The sequence below is a fragment of the Pyrus communis genome, chromosome 12 (genome assembly GCF_041283825.1).
Source record: "Pyrus communis isolate YQ-2024b chromosome 12, ASM4128382v1, whole genome shotgun sequence".
NCBI classification, from domain to species: Eukaryota; Viridiplantae; Streptophyta; class Magnoliopsida; order Rosales; family Rosaceae; genus Pyrus; species Pyrus communis.
In genome coordinates, this window is record NC_142576.1 from 11482447 (window position 1) to 11500479 (window position 18033).

General features: G+C 37.5%; 3 protein-coding genes across 4 annotated transcripts; 2 read left to right on the plus strand and 1 right to left on the minus strand.

Moving 5' to 3' along the window:
• The first annotated feature begins 278 nt into the window (after positions 1-278).
• On the plus strand, positions 279-3681 carry LOC137744913 (ACT domain-containing protein ACR10). Its single transcript, XM_068484728.2, has 6 exons — positions 279-710; positions 1137-1355; positions 1745-1850; positions 2109-2445; positions 2533-2817; positions 3089-3681. Exons 1-6 carry the CDS (start codon positions 557-559, stop codon positions 3224-3226), a joined length of 1239 nt encoding a protein of 412 aa, XP_068340829.2. The 5' UTR covers positions 279-556; the 3' UTR covers positions 3227-3681.
• Positions 3682-6260: 2579 nt separating this feature from the next.
• On the minus strand, positions 6261-10229 carry LOC137746281 (uncharacterized). Of its 2 annotated transcripts, XR_015954266.1 has the most exons (14): positions 9787-10227; positions 9437-9574; positions 9013-9094; positions 8818-8894; positions 8572-8687; positions 8378-8486; positions 8160-8276; positions 7855-7946; positions 7693-7759; positions 7518-7599; positions 7326-7417; positions 7074-7217; positions 6672-6992; positions 6261-6599 (listed from the first exon to the last, which is right to left on the minus strand). XR_015954266.1 is itself a non-coding variant. In XM_068486357.2 (13 exons), exons 1-13 carry the CDS (start codon positions 10051-10053, stop codon positions 6846-6848), a joined length of 1530 nt encoding a protein of 509 aa, XP_068342458.2. In that variant the 5' UTR covers positions 10054-10229; the 3' UTR covers positions 6360-6845. The 2 variants fall into 2 exon arrangements, 1 of the variants encoding a protein (XP_068342458.2); XM_068486357.2 differs by having other exon boundaries at positions 6360-6992; positions 9787-10229.
• A 5187-nt stretch (positions 10230-15416) lies between these two features.
• On the plus strand, positions 15417-17624 carry LOC137744806 (protein NUCLEAR FUSION DEFECTIVE 4-like). Its single transcript, XM_068484605.2, has one exon. The coding sequence runs from the start codon at positions 15655-15657 to the stop codon at positions 17449-17451; it is 1797 nt and encodes a 598-aa protein (XP_068340706.1). The 5' UTR covers positions 15417-15654; the 3' UTR covers positions 17452-17624.
• Positions 17625-18033: the final 409 nt, after the last annotated feature.

The following is an 18033-nucleotide window of genomic DNA, read 5'->3' on the forward strand; positions in this document are numbered from 1 at the left end:
AAATCAAACTCACATAAGAAATTAACAAATCTAAGGCAATATGTAGAGATTTTTGAGCTTTATAAATACGATTTTCAAGTTTCAAGGAGCAAAATATGATCAAACTTGAGTTCTAAGGAAAAAATGAAACGAACTGTAAGTTTTAAAGAATAGAATAACGACTTTTAAGTTATAAAAAGTTAAATTAAATTAAAATCGAGTTCGAAAAAGCAGAGGTAAAAATAACCTTTTGATTTTACGGTGTGAATAATAGCGTAGACCTATGGTTGGAGATTCAAGCCCACGAAACCAGTATAATCTCGTGTCCATTATACACAAGACCTATAAAAACATGAGCCTTGAAGATTAAGATACAGTGATAAGAAAGCCACGACAACAAGAAGAACAAGTGAAGCAGAAGGTGTGAAGTAAGAGGAAGGAGAAGGAACCCCCACCACTCAACTCTCTCTCTCTGTTCATCTTCCGCAGAAGCAAAGAACATCACTCCAAAAGCCGAACAGCTGTTTTTCTTATTCAAACTTTCAAATCCAAGAACTGAAAGGAGGAAGAAGAAGAGATGGGGATTCTGCATGATGATGTGGTGATCATCACGCAGGCGGAGAAAGAAGGGGACCCAAGTGTAATTACAATCAATTGTCCGGACAAGACTGGCTTGGGTTGTGACTTGTGTCGCATCATTCTCTTCTTTGGTCTTAGCGTTGTCCGGGGAGGTAAATTTGCTCAAATGGATTTGTGTTTTTTCTTCTTCTTGCATGCTGTTTGGTTGCTCAGAATATGCAGGGAAAGAAAGGAATCCGAAATTTGATTACTTTGGTTGTGTTTCTCACTTTCTGAAGAAAAAAATTTGTAAAGGTTCAATATTTTTTCTTTTGGGTGTGAAATTTTCTTTCTTCTGTTTTCTCAGCAACCAAACAGGGGATTGATTAGGCTCTCTTTCATTTTTGTATTTGTATTTTCTCAAAACAGTTTGATGGGTATGTTCTATTTTGCTAAACCAGACAGGGGTTACTGAGATTTTCTATGAATTTGTGAAACTGGTTATGGGTGTGTTGATCAAATTCTGTGAAAACAAAAAAAATGGGTGCTTGAATTTGGAAGTGTTTTTCTAATTCCCCTTTCTGTTTTGTGCTATGAAGATGTATCGACGGATGGGAAATGGTGCTACTTAGTGTTTTGGGTGATTGGGAGTCCAGAGACAAGGTGGGGTTTGTTGAAGAAGAGGCTAGTGGGGACCTGCCCTTCTTGTTCTTCGGCTTCTGGGATTTCGTTCTACCGCTCCGAATTGCAGCCCCCAAAGCCTCCTGATGTGTTCCTTCTCAAGTTCTGTTGCTACAATCGACGAGGACTTTTGCATGGTAATTTTCTGTTCGGCATTCGATTCTTGTTTCTATATTTGCAAGTTTCTTAAACTGTTTAGAAATTGGGGTTGAATGAAGAATTTTGTTCTTCATTTTATTGCTAATCTTATTAAAAGATCATCATGGTGGAAGGTTTAATGGTGTGCCGTTGAAATTTTCAAGAACTTCCATTCGAGTTTTGTTTGATTGTTGAGAATTCATAGGGACAAAATGCGAACTAACAATCTCAAAGTAGCCACTTTTAGGAGCCAAGATGAAAGGCTGGTTTGGTATTGCTGTGCTTTGAAAAAAAACTGCTTCTGCTGTGTTGTGAGAACCATTCCATGAGGCACAGGACTATATATGTTATTAATCGGTGGCTTACATGCTTTTAATTTTTTGCGCAGATGTGACGGGTGTCCTCTGTGAACTTGAGCTGACGATAAAGAAAGTTAAGGTATCCACAACTCCAGATGAGAAAGTGATGGACCTGTTTTTCGTCACAGACACCAGGTTCTTATTTCTTCATTTGTTCTGTAAAGCATGATGTTCCATGGAATTATAGGGAATATTACAAGTTTAATAGGCCCTGCACGCGGAATAGAAGAAGTTGAATGACTCAAACATTCCATTGGTCTGAACTTTGAGCATTCATATTGAATCTGAACCATTTTATGTTGATCTGTTAGGAATCTTTAAATGGTGCAATCATCTCATTCAACTTATTCGTGTTTGTAAGTGATTTAATTTCTGAAACTGTGACCTTATCAGGGAACTTATGCATACAAATAAGAGAAAGGAGGAGGTATATGACTACTTAAAAGAAGTCACGGGGGACGCCATGATAAGTTGTGGAATTGAAATGGTTGGCCCTGAGATTACTGCATGTTCGCAGGCATCTTCATTTCTTCCAACTGCAATTACAGAAGACATGTTTGATTTGGAAATGCCCAAAGAACTCCGAACTGGATCACTCACTTCCAAAAGTGTTTCTGTGACTATGGATAACACGCTCAGTCCTGGTCACACGCTGGTCCAAATCAGTTGCATAGACCACAAAGGTCTTCTTTATGATATAATGAGAACGCTAAAGGATTACAATATTCAGGTACATAACTAACGCAACATTTGCATCAAGAAAGGAACGCACTATATAATTCTGTGATAATGATATTTAAACGCTGCGACAAACCAGATCTCTTATGGGCGCTTCTCTATAAAACAAAAAAGGCACTGTGAGATTGACTTGTTCGTCATGCAAGCTGATGGAAAGAAGATAGTTGACTCCAGCAAGCAGACTGCATTGACATCCCGTTTGCAGCTGGAACTGATTCGTCCTCTCAGAGTAGCTATTGTTAACCGCGGTCCGGACACAGAGCTCCTTGTTGCAAACCCTGTGGAACTATCTGGCAAGGGCCGGCCTCTTGTTTTTTATGATATCACCCTTGCTTTCAAGATGCTGGACGTTGGTGTCTTTTCGGTACTTCCTTATCTTCACTTTATCGAATTTTTACAAAATATCATCCCAGCTCCTGTAACAACTGATGGGACAGAAAAATCATAGTTTTACAAATTATGATCTCGTTTTATTCATGCATATGCTAATGGTGCTAACTAGACAGGCTCCATAGTTTTATCTTTAGGTCATTGTTTCCGGCCAAGAGTTGGAAGACATTTACTGTTATGATCACTCGGTTCTTTGTTTACCTTTCTCTATTGGGTTAATTACAATTTTCTTATTTCTTTTCCAGGCTAAGATTGGACGGCATCTGATTGCAGATAGGGAATGGGAAGTTTATAGAGTCTTAATTGACGAAGGAGTTGGCTTGTCAGTTCCAAGGAGCACGATTGAGGAACAAGTTTGGAAGATGCTGATGGGTTGGGATTGATAACAAATGCGAATGCTATATTTCTTGGATGCTTGTGCGTTTCTGCACAGCACTATTCGCCCGGTCGCCACATCCCTAAATACGATAGATGGGATATATGCAGTTAAAAGCCCAAGCGGGTTGCATATCGTATATTACGGCTTCTGCGTACAAACTCTGTACAGTAAGAACTCGAAGAAATGAGTAGTCAGAACTCGGAAGACGGAGGGGAGAGTAGAGCTCTCGTCATGGCACCTGCATATTGTTGTAAAAAGGTAGATAACAGATAGGGTGCCATCTCTTTCATGTTGTATTATAGTTGAAGAAGTAAGGTTCTCGTGATGGATGGATGTAGTTTGGTCAGTTGGATCAACACTTCTAGGCAGCCTATCTTTTTATGTTTTTTGTATGTACCCTCTGCAGGCTCGAGTTTACTTATAATTAGAAATTAAAGAATAACTATTTGCCATTGCCAACTCTCTCTCTCTCTCTCTCTCTCTCACTCTCTCTCGTGATGATGGTTAGGCCAGTTGGCTAGAGCAGTATCAGCGTAAGCGTTTTCATAAGCAAGTTGAATCCATTTTCTTTTTGTCGATTAGAGTAATTTAGAATATTGTCTTGGAAAAAAATAAAACGCATTACAGAAATTTTCTTAAGTGCTATTTACCAGCTCCTGCAAAGCAATTGACAGTGTGGTTGACATGGCCTAATCTTGAGCCTTGAATCACTTTGGCAATGGAACGAACGCATGGAAAGAAAGGAGGGGATGAGAGGGAAGAGAATCCTCCTTCATCTTAGAGTTTTAGATTTATAACGGTTCGATTTTTACTTAAAGATACAATGATTAAAATTTTACGGTTAAAAGTTACAATAACCAAGATTGAACAGTTAAAAATTCCGATACATAGGATACTAAGGTATTTCTGTTCTTTGGTCGCATATTGCGTTCTGTTACAGGAACATATTTTGTACATGTTCTTCAACTCCATCAAGGGAACTAAAAAATATGCCAAATCACCTGTACTGATTGAGAGTGACTTTCAAACTTGTAATTTTCTTTGCCACAAATATCTGCTGTACAGATAATCATTATTCTTTCTTGATATTTTATATCAGGTTAACAACACATTGGGTCTTTGTCATGAACTTTGTGATTGCCTTTAACGTGTTTTTTATCCTTTACTTTTTACCTCAAATGGTCATTGTTGCACTATTCCTTTTAGACCTCCTCCAACCCTGGGCTGAATGCTAAATTACCCCATTTATTCCCCCCCTTCCCCCAACCCCAAATGCGTGGACTCGCCAAACTTTGGGCCAGTCATGGCCCGCCCACTTGCCGACGCGCCCCACGCGGCCCGCCTTCGTTTAGCTCCTGACAACGGGGGGCCCATTGTCAGGGCCCCTGTCAGCCACTTCCCCGAGCCCAATGGTTTTTTTTCCGCATCAAATGGCCAGCATTTAAGGCCCGTTAGTTGAGATCGAATACAATCAAATCTAACGGCTTAAAAAATATGTTATTTTAAAAAATATAATCAAATATGATCCAACGGTCCATATTCAAATTTTATTGTTAAAAAATATGTTATTTTAAAATATATTGAATCCAACAGCTGAGATCGAATATGATCAAATTTAACGGTAAAAAAAATAAATCTAACGGCCTAAATTTAAATCCAACGGCTAAAATAATTAAAAAAAATTATTTAACTCAAAATTCACCCAAAAACTCGGTAAATACCTATGTATTTGTTCAAACATCCACATAAAACTCAAATTTATCCTATAATTCTTCTAATTTATCTTTCTACCAGTTCTCTCCTCATTTGAAACCGCCTCTGAAAATCATGAGCAGGAAATCTCGAACGCTTGATGAAATAATCATTCATCATTTGTTCATGACACTCTTCTCTATCACGCTGCACAAATGAACGCCCCGTGACAGAATCGCGATGGCTAGATTCGCCATGGTGCTCATATTGCATAAATGAGTTTACAAGTTTAGCTTCGGCGTTGATCAATTCTGCATCTTCAATGTCAAGCCTTGCTTGGTATTGTGTCATCTGCATTGCCATGCTACGCCTTCTTCTATCACCCATTGATGAGATATTGAGGATTTTTAGGAAACAAAAACTTTTTGAAAGATGAAAGATTGGTGAATATAGAGGATGATTGAAGGTTGAAAAATTGTGTGATCAACTAATATTGGACCTATGTTTATATAAAGGATAATTGAAGGTTGAAAGATTGTGTGATCAACTAATATTGGACCTATGTTTATATAGAGGATGATTGATGAAAGTTGAACGGTTGGTGAAAGTTGAAGACTTGCTTTGTGGAAAATTTAGTGATTTTTCAATATTTATCGGAATTTAAATATTTTTAGATTAAAATGTTCATAAATTAATTTACGATAGTCTACATATTTATTTATTTTTTAAATTTGATTTAAGAAAAAAATTAGCCTAAGTTCATTATTTAATAATTCCGGGTTAAAATTTTAGGCCAGAATAATTGGAGAATTTGGCTTTTAGCCCAAAGGTTGGAGATGGTCTTAGGGAGTGATAATAATAGGAAGTTTTAGGAGATCCAAAACACAAGATATTCTCAGTTATTTCCGGTTATATATTATTTTGTTTATTTATAACCAGTTACAAGTTAAGTTTTCTCGCATAGTAATGTTGGTTTTTCCTCACGTTATGAAAGATTGACACTAGAAGATACCCCAACTGGCTACGAGGCAGCAACACCGTTGATGTATTTCTCTCCATGTCTCTTTTTATGCTGATTCCAATTTCCAATCCTTTTTACTCTTAAATATCTGCATCAATCTTGGAACATTTTGGCGGGCAGGACAGGGTTCCTAGCACCATTGGTCCTTACAAATTTATGCATGTTGTCTTGTTGTGGCCATTATTGTGGTGGTTTATTTCAATTCGAAAACGGGACTAGCTGGTGGCTTCGCCACCGTAGTCCATCATTCTAGAGATTAGGAAGACTCATAGCGGTATTTCAGCCTTCCTTTAGCCACCATCATGCGATTCATCAACATCAAGAATCGAACCCAAGATATGAGCTTGAAATTCATTTCCAATCATTGAGCCATCCCGTGGTAATCGGTGGCTTCTTTCAATTCATAAGAGTCTTTTTCTCATGCTTTAAAGAAAAAAAAAAAAGGTGTTTCAGGTCACAAAGTTGGAGAACTTTCACTGACTGCAGATAGGTTCACCTATTGCATTCACTCCAAGTTGATCACTGCTGGACACTTCAATTTTCTATAAAGATTTGCAACACTAATCGATAATTCACATACTTTTTTGGGGGGATTTTGTACACATACTACTACATTTTGTATAACAAGCGCAAAAGATAATAGAAAACATGAAGAATCTATTCACTAGATAATAAAAAACACAAAATCCATGCCCAAAAGAACCCATGAAGGTAAAGGAAATAGTGATTTCCGCACTAGATAATAAAAAACACAAAATCCATGCCCAAAAGAACCCATGAAGGGTAAAGGAAATAGTGATTTCCGCACACCTCTATGGAGGATCAACAAACAAAAGTAGACGAAAAGTGTGGGGAAAGAGAAACGAGGTGGACGGAAATCAGTTCTCGAATGTGACAACAATTTCTGGTTCTAGAGCTTCCAATATATCTTCAATTTGTGCAAGATGCCTGCAACTACTCCCCAGAACAAGATCTCACCAAATATCACATATAAGAGGGTTCCCAGCCTCTCTGAGTGCCACACATCGATGAAAACATGGTTTTGGATCCAATTCACCTGTAAACAGTTCCGGGAAATTGTTACGAAGAAAAGCAAATTTGTATGATTTTTTACAAGGAGGGTTGGTACACTACTTACTAGGTTGTTGTCTTCGGATTCATAATACCATCCGTTTACGAATGCTGCGAAGATGCCCTGAGCTGCCATCATAAACACCAGCATTGCATTCATTCCTATCCACTCTAGGAACAAAAATGGTGTCCGATAGCCCCAAACATCGATCTGTTTGTGCATCATATTGCAGATAGTCATTAATTATCCCTGCATTAGTTTCTAAATTGCACTTGAAATGAAAATGTGAACGGGCTTGAACATATTTAACTGGCTTACCAATAAGTAAAATGCAGAAAAAACTAGTCCAGCTGCACCGCCGGTGAAACAAACATAGCTGAAGCTGTAGAGTTGCTTGTTGATAGGAATAGCTGAAAGCGAGGGGACACGTTAATTAAGAAAACTTAAAAACATAGATTGCTTGAGACGTACGCGTAGCCAAGAAGGCACCAAAAAGGGAAGGAAGCTTACCGTCTGTGAAATGTAAAATGACGGCTATGATGATCAAGACAACAGCCACTGAGACCCATTGTTTGAGCCTCTCCGCGTGACCCTGCATGAGAACCCAACTTCATCATCCTTATTGAAATTTCAAATTTAACTGAGAAGTACTGCAGTAATCTGCGAGTTTAGAGAGATGGGTAACCTTGAAATGGATCAAAATGTGGCCATAATGGATGCCAATGACGCCACTAAGGATAGCTGAAATCGAACTGCGAAAGAAGAGTAACCAAAAGTGGTTAAGTTTCACATTTGTTCCTTACAAGTATGTACTTTCCCTGGTTTTAGTGTTGGTCAACTGACATACCTCAACAAGCCTTCAGGTTCAAATGGCCCCCTGCACCAATCTGGAGCACCCTTTCGAAGAGGACCATCACTCGGAGAGCTAAGCGTGCAGGCCTACAAAATTGTCACATACAAATTAAAAATCATATTATATTAACAACAAACTCATAACGCAGGACCTCAGGTTCATGCATAAATGCTCGTAATGACTTGAGCTACAAGTAACAAACCCTTGCTGTAAGTCACGCCTCTATTATAAATACGCATACACAAACACAATGTAGTGCACTCAGTATAAAACTGCATCAAGTAGAGCTAAGAGCTAACCTTCAAGCGTCTCCAGACGGGTTGTGTGTAGAGATGGTTTATTCCCCAGACCTGTCGATCTACATATCCAACGGCATTGCAGGCAGGTCCCAGATGTCCTCTCATCCCACACTTCACCTGGAAAAAAAAAAAAAAAAAGGTAAATGTTAAGCAGTGCCAGAAATTGTAATGTATGCTGAAAGCTTCCGATATAGTTAGTCCGAAACAAATATACATACCAAGAATTTTTTTGGTCCGTCCTTTTCGTCTACCACAAAACTCCAATCTGGAACGTATAATGAAAATGTTGTGATCATGTAGACAAGGAATGCAACGAACCCTCCAATCCTGCAGAATGGTAAAAAAAAAATATATTCACATAGAACAAAGATATTAAATTTGAATTAAGGGCATACTCTGTTATATAACTCACCACTGCCATTTGTATGCAGTGAAAATCGAGGTGTGTCCAGGGGCAAGTAAAGTTGGTCTGAGCTTGGTGGTGACTGTCTCAATTAGAGCAACAACAAAGTAAACTAATGCTATTCTCTGCCCGCCATTTTACCAACACATACACAACACGAGGAGATTAGATTTGGAAACGTCAGATTAATTAGTCCTTAAGTGAGTTTCATCAGAAAAAAATAGCTTAAACATAAATTTGGGTTGAGGGAAATACCTGGAGGATGCCGAACCATCGGATTTGTTTCATGTCAACTCCATAAGCAAGATCATCGGGGGCATGGGAGTATCCTCCTGCACAACACATGAGAATGAGAGAATTGAAATTTGGAACAACAACAAATTCGATGTGTTATTATTTAAACAAAGTTTCTTGAAAAGGAAGGCTTTTTTCTTGACAGAGGACTTTCACCTTGCAAAATAATTCCCCAAAACATGAGCTTCAATGTCCTTAGGATAATCTTCTTGACTGCATCATTTATCTTCGGAATTTTCTGCAAAATCGAAAATTTTCACATATTTGGTAGTTATGGCAATGATCCAATTTGCATAAGGAGTATATTAAGAATTTGTTCACTTCTGCCATCTAGCTAGACTTAATTAACCAAAAGTCCAAAGGTAATAAGATTACTAATTACCTTATGTATTTAGTAGTGTGCGTTACATAATATGCAAGAGCGATAAAAGAACTTGAAAGAAGCCGCTGGGGTTAGCCTAGCGGTGAGGTTGTGTAGGGTGATGGATAGTAGATAAAGTACGTTCGAAGTTTAAAAGCCTCCAATGTGACTTAAAAAAAAAAAAACTTGGAAGGAGCAGTGTGTATGTATATGGTATACCTTGAAAGCAAGGGCTATAGCGACGCCTACAATGAAGAGGAAGAAGGGCATCACGAAATCAGCCAATGTGCATCCATTCCATGGTGAGTGATCAATACGCGCATATGCTCCTCCAGCATCATCTACCAATATCATCACCTACATGTGCACATACAGATGTGAGCAAAATGTTCTCTTACCAGAGCGTCCAAATTATGATATGTTGTTAATTACACAGTATTAACCTTAATAGTTGGTTAAGTGATATTCAATACATAACGAATGATGTTGTTAGATTGTGAAGCATAACGGTTGAGTATGTGAAATCCAATGACAAAGCATATAGTAGACTCTAACTTAAATGTACGTACCACTATGGTAAGGCCTCTAAATGCATCCAAAGTAGCAACTCTCTTGCTCTTTTGCTTAACCACTAGAACTGGTTGCTCCTCCCCCTTGATTTCCTTCTCTTCCAGAGGAGCCACCGCATCCACTTTCTTCCTCTCCTCATCCTCATGATCATGGGCAATGAAATCTCCACTGCCATTACGATCACTACTCGTTGTTACTTTTTTGTCAATCAAATCATCATCCTTTTTATGAAGACCTTCTTCCAATTTCTTAGCATCATCCTCCATAGCTAACTAACGTTGGTCCCCCTCAGAACTAAAGTTTGTGGAAGAAATTAAAGCCTAGACAGTAAAAGAAGTGAGAGGAAGGAAAGAGCTAGCTACGTATGAATCTGAGCAAAGACAACTGTGTATGTTACAAGGAGGCCGGCTTTTGTTGGCTTGACTGGAGCAATGGGCCATGCAATTATAGGAAAAATATGGTAACTATATATAGTTGAAGATTTGACATATGTTAAGGTTATAAATTGACAATTACATAACAATATATGATGACTTAGACAAATCAAAGAACTTTGAGCAATGTGAAGACAGAAATATGGTCTGGATTCCATGGTAGGTAGCCAGTAACTGCCACAGTAATCGTCCCTTTAAAACGGATGGTTAGCGACAATGGTACGTAGTTATCTTCTGTTTTGTACTTCATGGAATGAAACCTTTGGCTTTACTAACTCTGATTCTTGTGTTGGACCTATTATCTCTTGTTGTCAGGATAATGAATTAATGTCACACACTAAAATAAGGCACGTGTGACTATAATATCAGGTGACTTTCAAGTGTACCGATATATTACAAAGTAGATAAAAGTGCAAAATGTATATGATATGTTTTTTTCAATCTCACTCGTTCATTTCACGTTGCATTGAATAAAACGTGATATTGTGTTTTTCCACAATTATATACTATAATAACACTATAAACGTTCAGACAGCCATACAAGATAACAACCCATAACTACTTGATCGTGGACGGACTGTTTGACATTTGATTTGCTGTGTATGTGCTAATTAAGCAATCAAGAAATGTTCTAATTAACAATGAGACGGCCTTATTGGATACATCACAAGTGAACAAAAAAAAATTGGTGGCAATTATGTTCGCAAAATAAAATAATAGAACAGATATATCCAGGAGTTGAGCTATCCCTTTCCTAATCGAAGGAGTTCCATTAGGCATTTTCCTGTGTCGATCTCATATCTAAATGGACTTAAAAATGGTCACTAGCTTAATCTAAATACAGTATTAAGCAAACATCTCAATGCAGGCCAATGAGCGACCAATTAATTTACAAACAAAAGCATGACCATCTAACCCCCATTTGGAGAGAGTAAGTGCCTCGCATGTGACTATTGCCCAATAGCTAATTTCGTCTGATCTTTCTCTATCTGGAGAAAGAGGAAAAAATAAAAAATAAAAGCTTGTATCTGAGTTTCATTCTTTTGACATATCTAATGTAATACTTGATCTTGACCGTCCATTTGTTAGACTGTTTCATGGATAACGAAAACTTGAGTCTATGACAAGAAGTATGATAGTTCTAACAAGTAAGCAAGTAATAAACTGTGTAAAGAAGACTGATTTATGCAAAACCCTAGTTACGTTAGGTTGAGATAAGTTATGTACAATCTGATGCAAACTTAATAGAGACTAGCAGAAAATACAAGTGAAACTCAGATCACCCATAGATGTGTGGTTGACTTTGGCCGTTGATGCAAGTGAGTCTTGTACACATCAAGAACTCATAGTCGCCAACAAAATTGCCAACAACTTATGCTAGTACTGCAACGACAAAGGCAAAAAGGAGTAGGATTCTCTCTCCTATTTCCATCACCTTCCCTCCCTTCCTCTCACACTTTGTTTTTTGTCTTTTTGTCCTTATAAAAAAATCAATATAAGATGTTAATATGACTTAATCTTAACTATTTAAATAGAAAGGAAATGAAAGGTAAAGAGATTAAGAAGGGAAATAATTCTCCTCCAGGCGAAAAAGGCCAACCTGTCCATTAGAACTGCATGAACTCAGTACATGGTCAAACTTTCCCAACCAAGCCCACACTTGCTTAAACCCTTACTACTTGGGCCTTGTGAAAAGGCGAGGCATAAATAATTCTACTAATTAGGCATAAAAACTCCTACTAATTAGGCAGGTTAAGTCGAACTTAAAGACAAATATACTGACTACTCCCCAATAATTCAAATACCCTTGAAGCCAGAAGAAACCAATCATTCATTATGTGGTCCAACGTGAATGAATTGTCAAATACTTAAACCAATGCCATTCAAATCTGGATTTGGAATTTGGTCACAAAACATCCACGCATCTTTGATTGTCCATTCGAATGCATGGATGATTTGACCCGAAAATATGTTTTAATTCCTGTTACTTCGACTTTGTGCCTACTACTCATCAACCCTAATTTGAAATTCAATAACACAAGATTATTCCAAAACTTGTTGACACACTCCCTCTATGATTTCAAAAGTTCACTTGATCCAAAATCATAACAAAAACAAAAAAAAAACAAAAAAAAAACCCCTTTAAGTCCATACATATACATGTGGTATCATATGTTGCATTGTCTGTCATTGATGGCTTTAACATGGTCTCACTTGTTGGTGATGATTGTGTGTCCCATAATATATTTATTGCTTTTATCGTCTTTGTGAAACATTCTTAATTATGGTGCTTGTGGTAGTCAAATAGCGATTTACTTATTATGTTTCTCTGTGCAAATTAACTCCAAATCAATATACTGATTATTGAAGAAAATATATCCACGTGTCATCCCTTGTAATTGTTCTTGTTGATTAATGAAATGTATCCACCTCTTTTTGTCGTGTGATACTAGATAAGCTAAACGCGTTTGATATATTAAATTTAAATCGTTTGTATTTAAAACCAAACTAATATTTGTATCCAGTCGAAATTTGCTTTCGAAGTTGATTCGTATTATAGTATTTATCATGTTAGAAAAATCATCACCCCCACTCAAATATCTTCCCTTATCCAAAGCTCCTAAAAGACAAGATTTGGAGCTTAAGATATAGTCAAATCATACCGTATTGGTATTTCATGTCATATTCCCAAAATACGGGTCTTCCCTTGAAAATTTTCACCTAAAGTTGTCTTTTGCGTTAAATAAAAATTGATGTTTTCATAAGGAAGTCATCGAAGGCTTTCCACAAATTGAGATTTGGCCGTAGAAGGATCAAATTGTATCCGAGGAACAGGGGTCTGACGGGAATATGACGCAGTTGGTGAGATCATAATTAGGCAAAACAATTGTTTGTTTGCTAGACCGTCTCTAAAGAATATGTTAAATTCTAAGTAGAATAACACACAATTAAATTTGAAAGTAGGAAAAAAATCTAACGTATGTCAATCCTACATGAAATGAGTCTTTTGCTGTCAAATTTGACATTTGAAAAAAGTAATATCAATTAATTCTTTAATTATTTTATTATGTAGGTCCTGTTTACACTAATTATAAATCTTAAAAATGTATTTTTATTGATTTTTTTTAAACAGGTTATATAAATATCATTTATAACCAAAAAAAACAAACATATAGGTTGAAAAAAAAATTGACATTACTACATCAACAATCAAATTAACATTTAACAATTATCTTTTGACATTTTCAATAGAGATGCTCATAGAATTCAAAAGTGTCCATAAATTGAGCTTTCATTTCTTATTCTTTAGTAAATTTATGAGCACGAGTTCTCAATCTTTGGGGTGAAAGTGTTTTTTCAAGGCATGTGTAGTGGAGTAGGACCACAATCCTATCAATGAATTCATTGTTATTGCTTTTCTTATATGAAAAAGAGTAGTGTTACAAAAACTAAATAATTAGTTGAGGTGCCATATGCATATTATTTGCCATATAAAATGGTGCACGACTCCACGGTAGGGATTAAAAATTGTGACGTGACCAGCTTTTAATTGGTTATCTTACATCTCAATGTGTAACTGGTTGTGAAAGGTCTTGCTTGAGGTGATAAATATCTTTGCTTTTACGATTTCCACTTTAATAAGTGCATCCAATCGAGATAAAAGGGCAGGCGCCAGAAAAGCATAAGTAAACGTTGAAAAACACGTTTTGGAATGTTCTTGTGGCGTTGGTTGTTACAGTGCTGAATGACGAAATAATTAAATTAAAACATAATATATATTTAAATTTAATACTTAACTTTTACTTTTATTATGTGTAATGTTCTAGTCGAACTATTTTGCCATTTAAGCCTTTATCAAATGTTTTTTTTGAATGCATTAGAATAAGTTGTCGTACGTGTGAAATTTAACAGCCACACATACTTTATATTATTTGATTTGTATTAATTACGTATTAGACTTGAAAATTCATCATACATAAAGAAATGTGACAACAATAAATCTTATATTAACGAGAGGAATGATCTAGTATGAACTTATAACTAAATTGGATTACTATTTATATTGCCGATATGATGTACATCAACTTTCATCTAACTTAAATTTTAAACTAATACTGCCATTCAACACTTTATTAATTAAATTTTATTAAACCAACTTGAACTTGACTAAAATGGAAGCCAATAATGCTCCAAAGCCAGCTGTGCATATCAGCATATAAGCTTCCTTGCAAGATGTGTAACTCCAGCAAGCATGCTCAGTCAACTTTCAAAGATATTTTGGGGTTCCGGAGCTGCAAATTATGCAGAAGATTCATTACAGCACAAAAGCAGGGTAATGGTCATGGTTGTCTAATTCAAGATTGACTGACAGTAACAAAAGTACGATTCCCTTCACAAGTACTGTTGATGTCTACGAAACTAGTCAACAAATTTGTTATTTCTTTAATTAAGAGTAACTAAATAATGAGATTAAGACTCAGTTTTCACATTTGATCGAATCGACGTAAAATTTAGTGAGATTAATACATATAGAATATCAGTGATAGAATATTATCCTAGTTAGGACTGGATTTCAAAAACTTTAGAAGTTGCCGCCGGCCTCGTGTAACATGTTGGTTTAATGCACGTTCACAATTCATATGTCCATGAAGGAATATTTTCTTGGTTAGTTTCTTTGTTTCCACAAATATTCTAGTTTTGTAAAATAGCTTTCTTACTTTTCAAGGAATCCTATTCCATTTCAGTTCTACTTTCATACGTTTCTGAGAAGTACCTTACTTGTGTCATCCTTATCGAAATTTTTTGTATACAATGATCATGCAGTATGCACATCACGTTAGTGTATATATGCATATGGTTAATTTACACTATTGAATCAGATTCCTTTTACAAAGAATGTTGACGTCTGCTAAATTAGTCATCAAATTTGTATTTTTGTTAATCAAAATCAACTTGCTAGAAATTTTGGTAGGCTGCTGAACTAGGTTAATTTTTACACTAGATAAGTTTGCGCCTCGAATTGATCAATGAGACCAAAATACAAGAAATATCATGTTTATATAAAAATACCTGATATGTATTAGGTACGCGATCCGCAACCTTACTGTAACTTTTGTCCTCACATCGCGTAAATTTGTCTGCATGCATAAGGTTAATTTGTACAAAAAGCGTTTTCACATGTTGCAAAAGGAGCACAAACTGAATGCAAAGTCTGCAGTGCACACTAAATAAAAAAAACCTTTCAACGATTCCTTGAGGTGGGCCAACTTTATAGTCAATGTGAAACATCCAGTTCTCACTCCCTTCCAGCCAATCTGTTAACTATATATATATATATATATATACACACACATTGGAGATGCACTATACTGCTATAAGTAACAACTCAAAACCCCAAGAGTGTTGGAAATTCTTATCCAGAACAAAAAAAATATGGTGGCGGCTGAGTTCACCTCGGGTTTTGGGAACAAGGAGATGAGGAGCTTTGGCTTTCAAGTTCTCCATGGCAGATGGTTCATGGTTTTTGCATCAATGCTTATCTTATCCATGTCCGGCGCGACGTACATGTTCGGCCTCTACTCAAATGAGGTCAAAACCTCTTTAGGCTATGATCAAACGACAGTCAATCTTCTAAGCTTCTTCAAGGACTTGGGAGGTAATGTCGGGATCATAGCCGGGCTCATCAACGAGGTAACAGGGCCATGGGTGGTGCTGTTAATCGGGGCGCTGATGAACTTTTTCGGGTACTTCATGATATGGCTGGCGGTGACTGGTCGGACGTCGAAGCCTCGCATGTGGCAGATGTGTCTGTACATCTGCATAGGTGCAAATTCACAGACGTTTGCAAACACCGGCGCGGTGGTGAGCTGTGTGAAGAATTTCCCGGAAAGTAGAGGCAGTGTTCTGGGGATTTTGAAGGGACTTGTTGGCCTGAGTGGTGCAATTATCACGCAGCTCTTCCATGCTTTCTATGGAAACGACGTAAAGTCTCTGATTTTGTTAATTGGTTGGCTTCCGGCTTCTGTTTCGACGGTGTTTCTTCCGATTATTCGGTTGATAAAGTACGTCAGACAATCGAATGAGCTCAAGGTTTTCTACAATCTTCTCTACATTACTCTCGGCCTAGCTGGATTTCTCATGGCTATAATTATTATACAGCACAAGCTCAAATTTTCAAGAATTGAGTACATCGCAAGTGCTTCATTTGTGACTCTGTTACTCTGTCTACCCCTCAGCGTTGTTATATTCGAAGAATTGAAGATCCGAAAGAGTAAAATAAGAGCGTTGAACGATCAATCTGAGCTCAAAGTAGTAGCTGAGAATCCAATTCCAGCTCCTCCTCCTCCTCCTGTTGAAGTAGCACCGCCACTTGCTGCAGAGTCTGCACAAACACAGAGCCAGCAGAAGCCAACTTCTTGCTGCTTCAGCCGGCCGAATAGAGGTGAGGACTACACCATACTGCAAGCAGTTTTCAGCATCGACATGCTGATCTTGTTCCTTGCCACAAGCTGTGGTGTCGGTGGGACTTTAACCGCCATCGACAACTTGGGTCAGATTGGGAGCTCATTAGGTTACCCATCTGACAGCATAAGCACTTTTATATCTCTGGTGAGCATATGGAATTACCTCGGAAGAGTCACTTCTGGCTTCTCCTCGGAAGTGCTTTTGAAAAAATACATGTTCCCTCGGCCCCTCATGCTCACTCTTGTGCTTCTCTTGTCATGTGTTGGCCATCTTCTCATAGCCTTTGGCGTCCCCAATTCTCTTTACTTTGCTTCGGTAATCATTGGGTTCTGTTTTGGGGCACAATGGCCATTGATTTTCGCCATCGTATCGGAGATCTTTGGCCTCAAGTACTACGCTACTCTGATCAATGTTAGTGGTGCTGCTAGCCCTATTGGGGCTTATCTTCTCAATGTCAAAGTGGCCGGAAATTTATACGATGCGGAGGCCTTGAAGCAATTGAAGGCTTTGGGAAGGACTAGAAAAGCAGGGGAGGACTTACGTTGTGTGGGGGTGCAATGCTACAAATTGGCTTTCATTATAATGGCTGCTGTGGCATTTTTTGGGAGCCTTGTTTCTTTTATTTTGGTAATTAGGACAAGAAAATTTTACAAAAGTGATATTTACAAGAAGTTCAGAGAGGCAGCGGAGGCAACTGAATCGGATAATGTAGCTGCTGCTTCAGGTGGTTTGGTGCCTCCGAGAGAAATGGAGTCAAAAGCTTGAATTCTGCAAATCCATCAACCTCCTCAGATGGTTAGGGTAAAGCAATGAGATAGTTGACTAATAGCTCTATGCATGTATGAATGATTGTTCAGATGGTATTCTTGTAGTTTCCAAGTCATTTGCAAAGCAATAATCTTTGATCAATATGTTAGTAACATGCTTAGCTTAACAAATCTACAGTTGAGATTATTTACATATTTCTAAGTGATAATAGTAATTAAATTTTTGCTAAACGGAATAGTTTTACAATTTGACTACCGTCTACCGCATAAAAGGACATGTTCCAACCGGTTTCTATGTAACTTGCCGGCTTTAAAATAAAATAAAGGTCAGCATGTCATGAATTCGACTTGTTAGATTCCACAACGTCTAGGGAAGTGGATTCTAGGCTTTTTGGGAGCTCACTGGCTTCGAAGTTCATTAGAACTCTGAAGTTAAGCGAGTTCGCGCGAGAGCAATCCTAGGATGGATGATCCACTGGGAAGTTCTCGTGTGAGTTCCTATAAACAAAACCGTGAGGGCGTGGTCGGGACCTAAAGCGGATAATATCGTGCTACGACGGAATTGAACTTGGAATGTGAT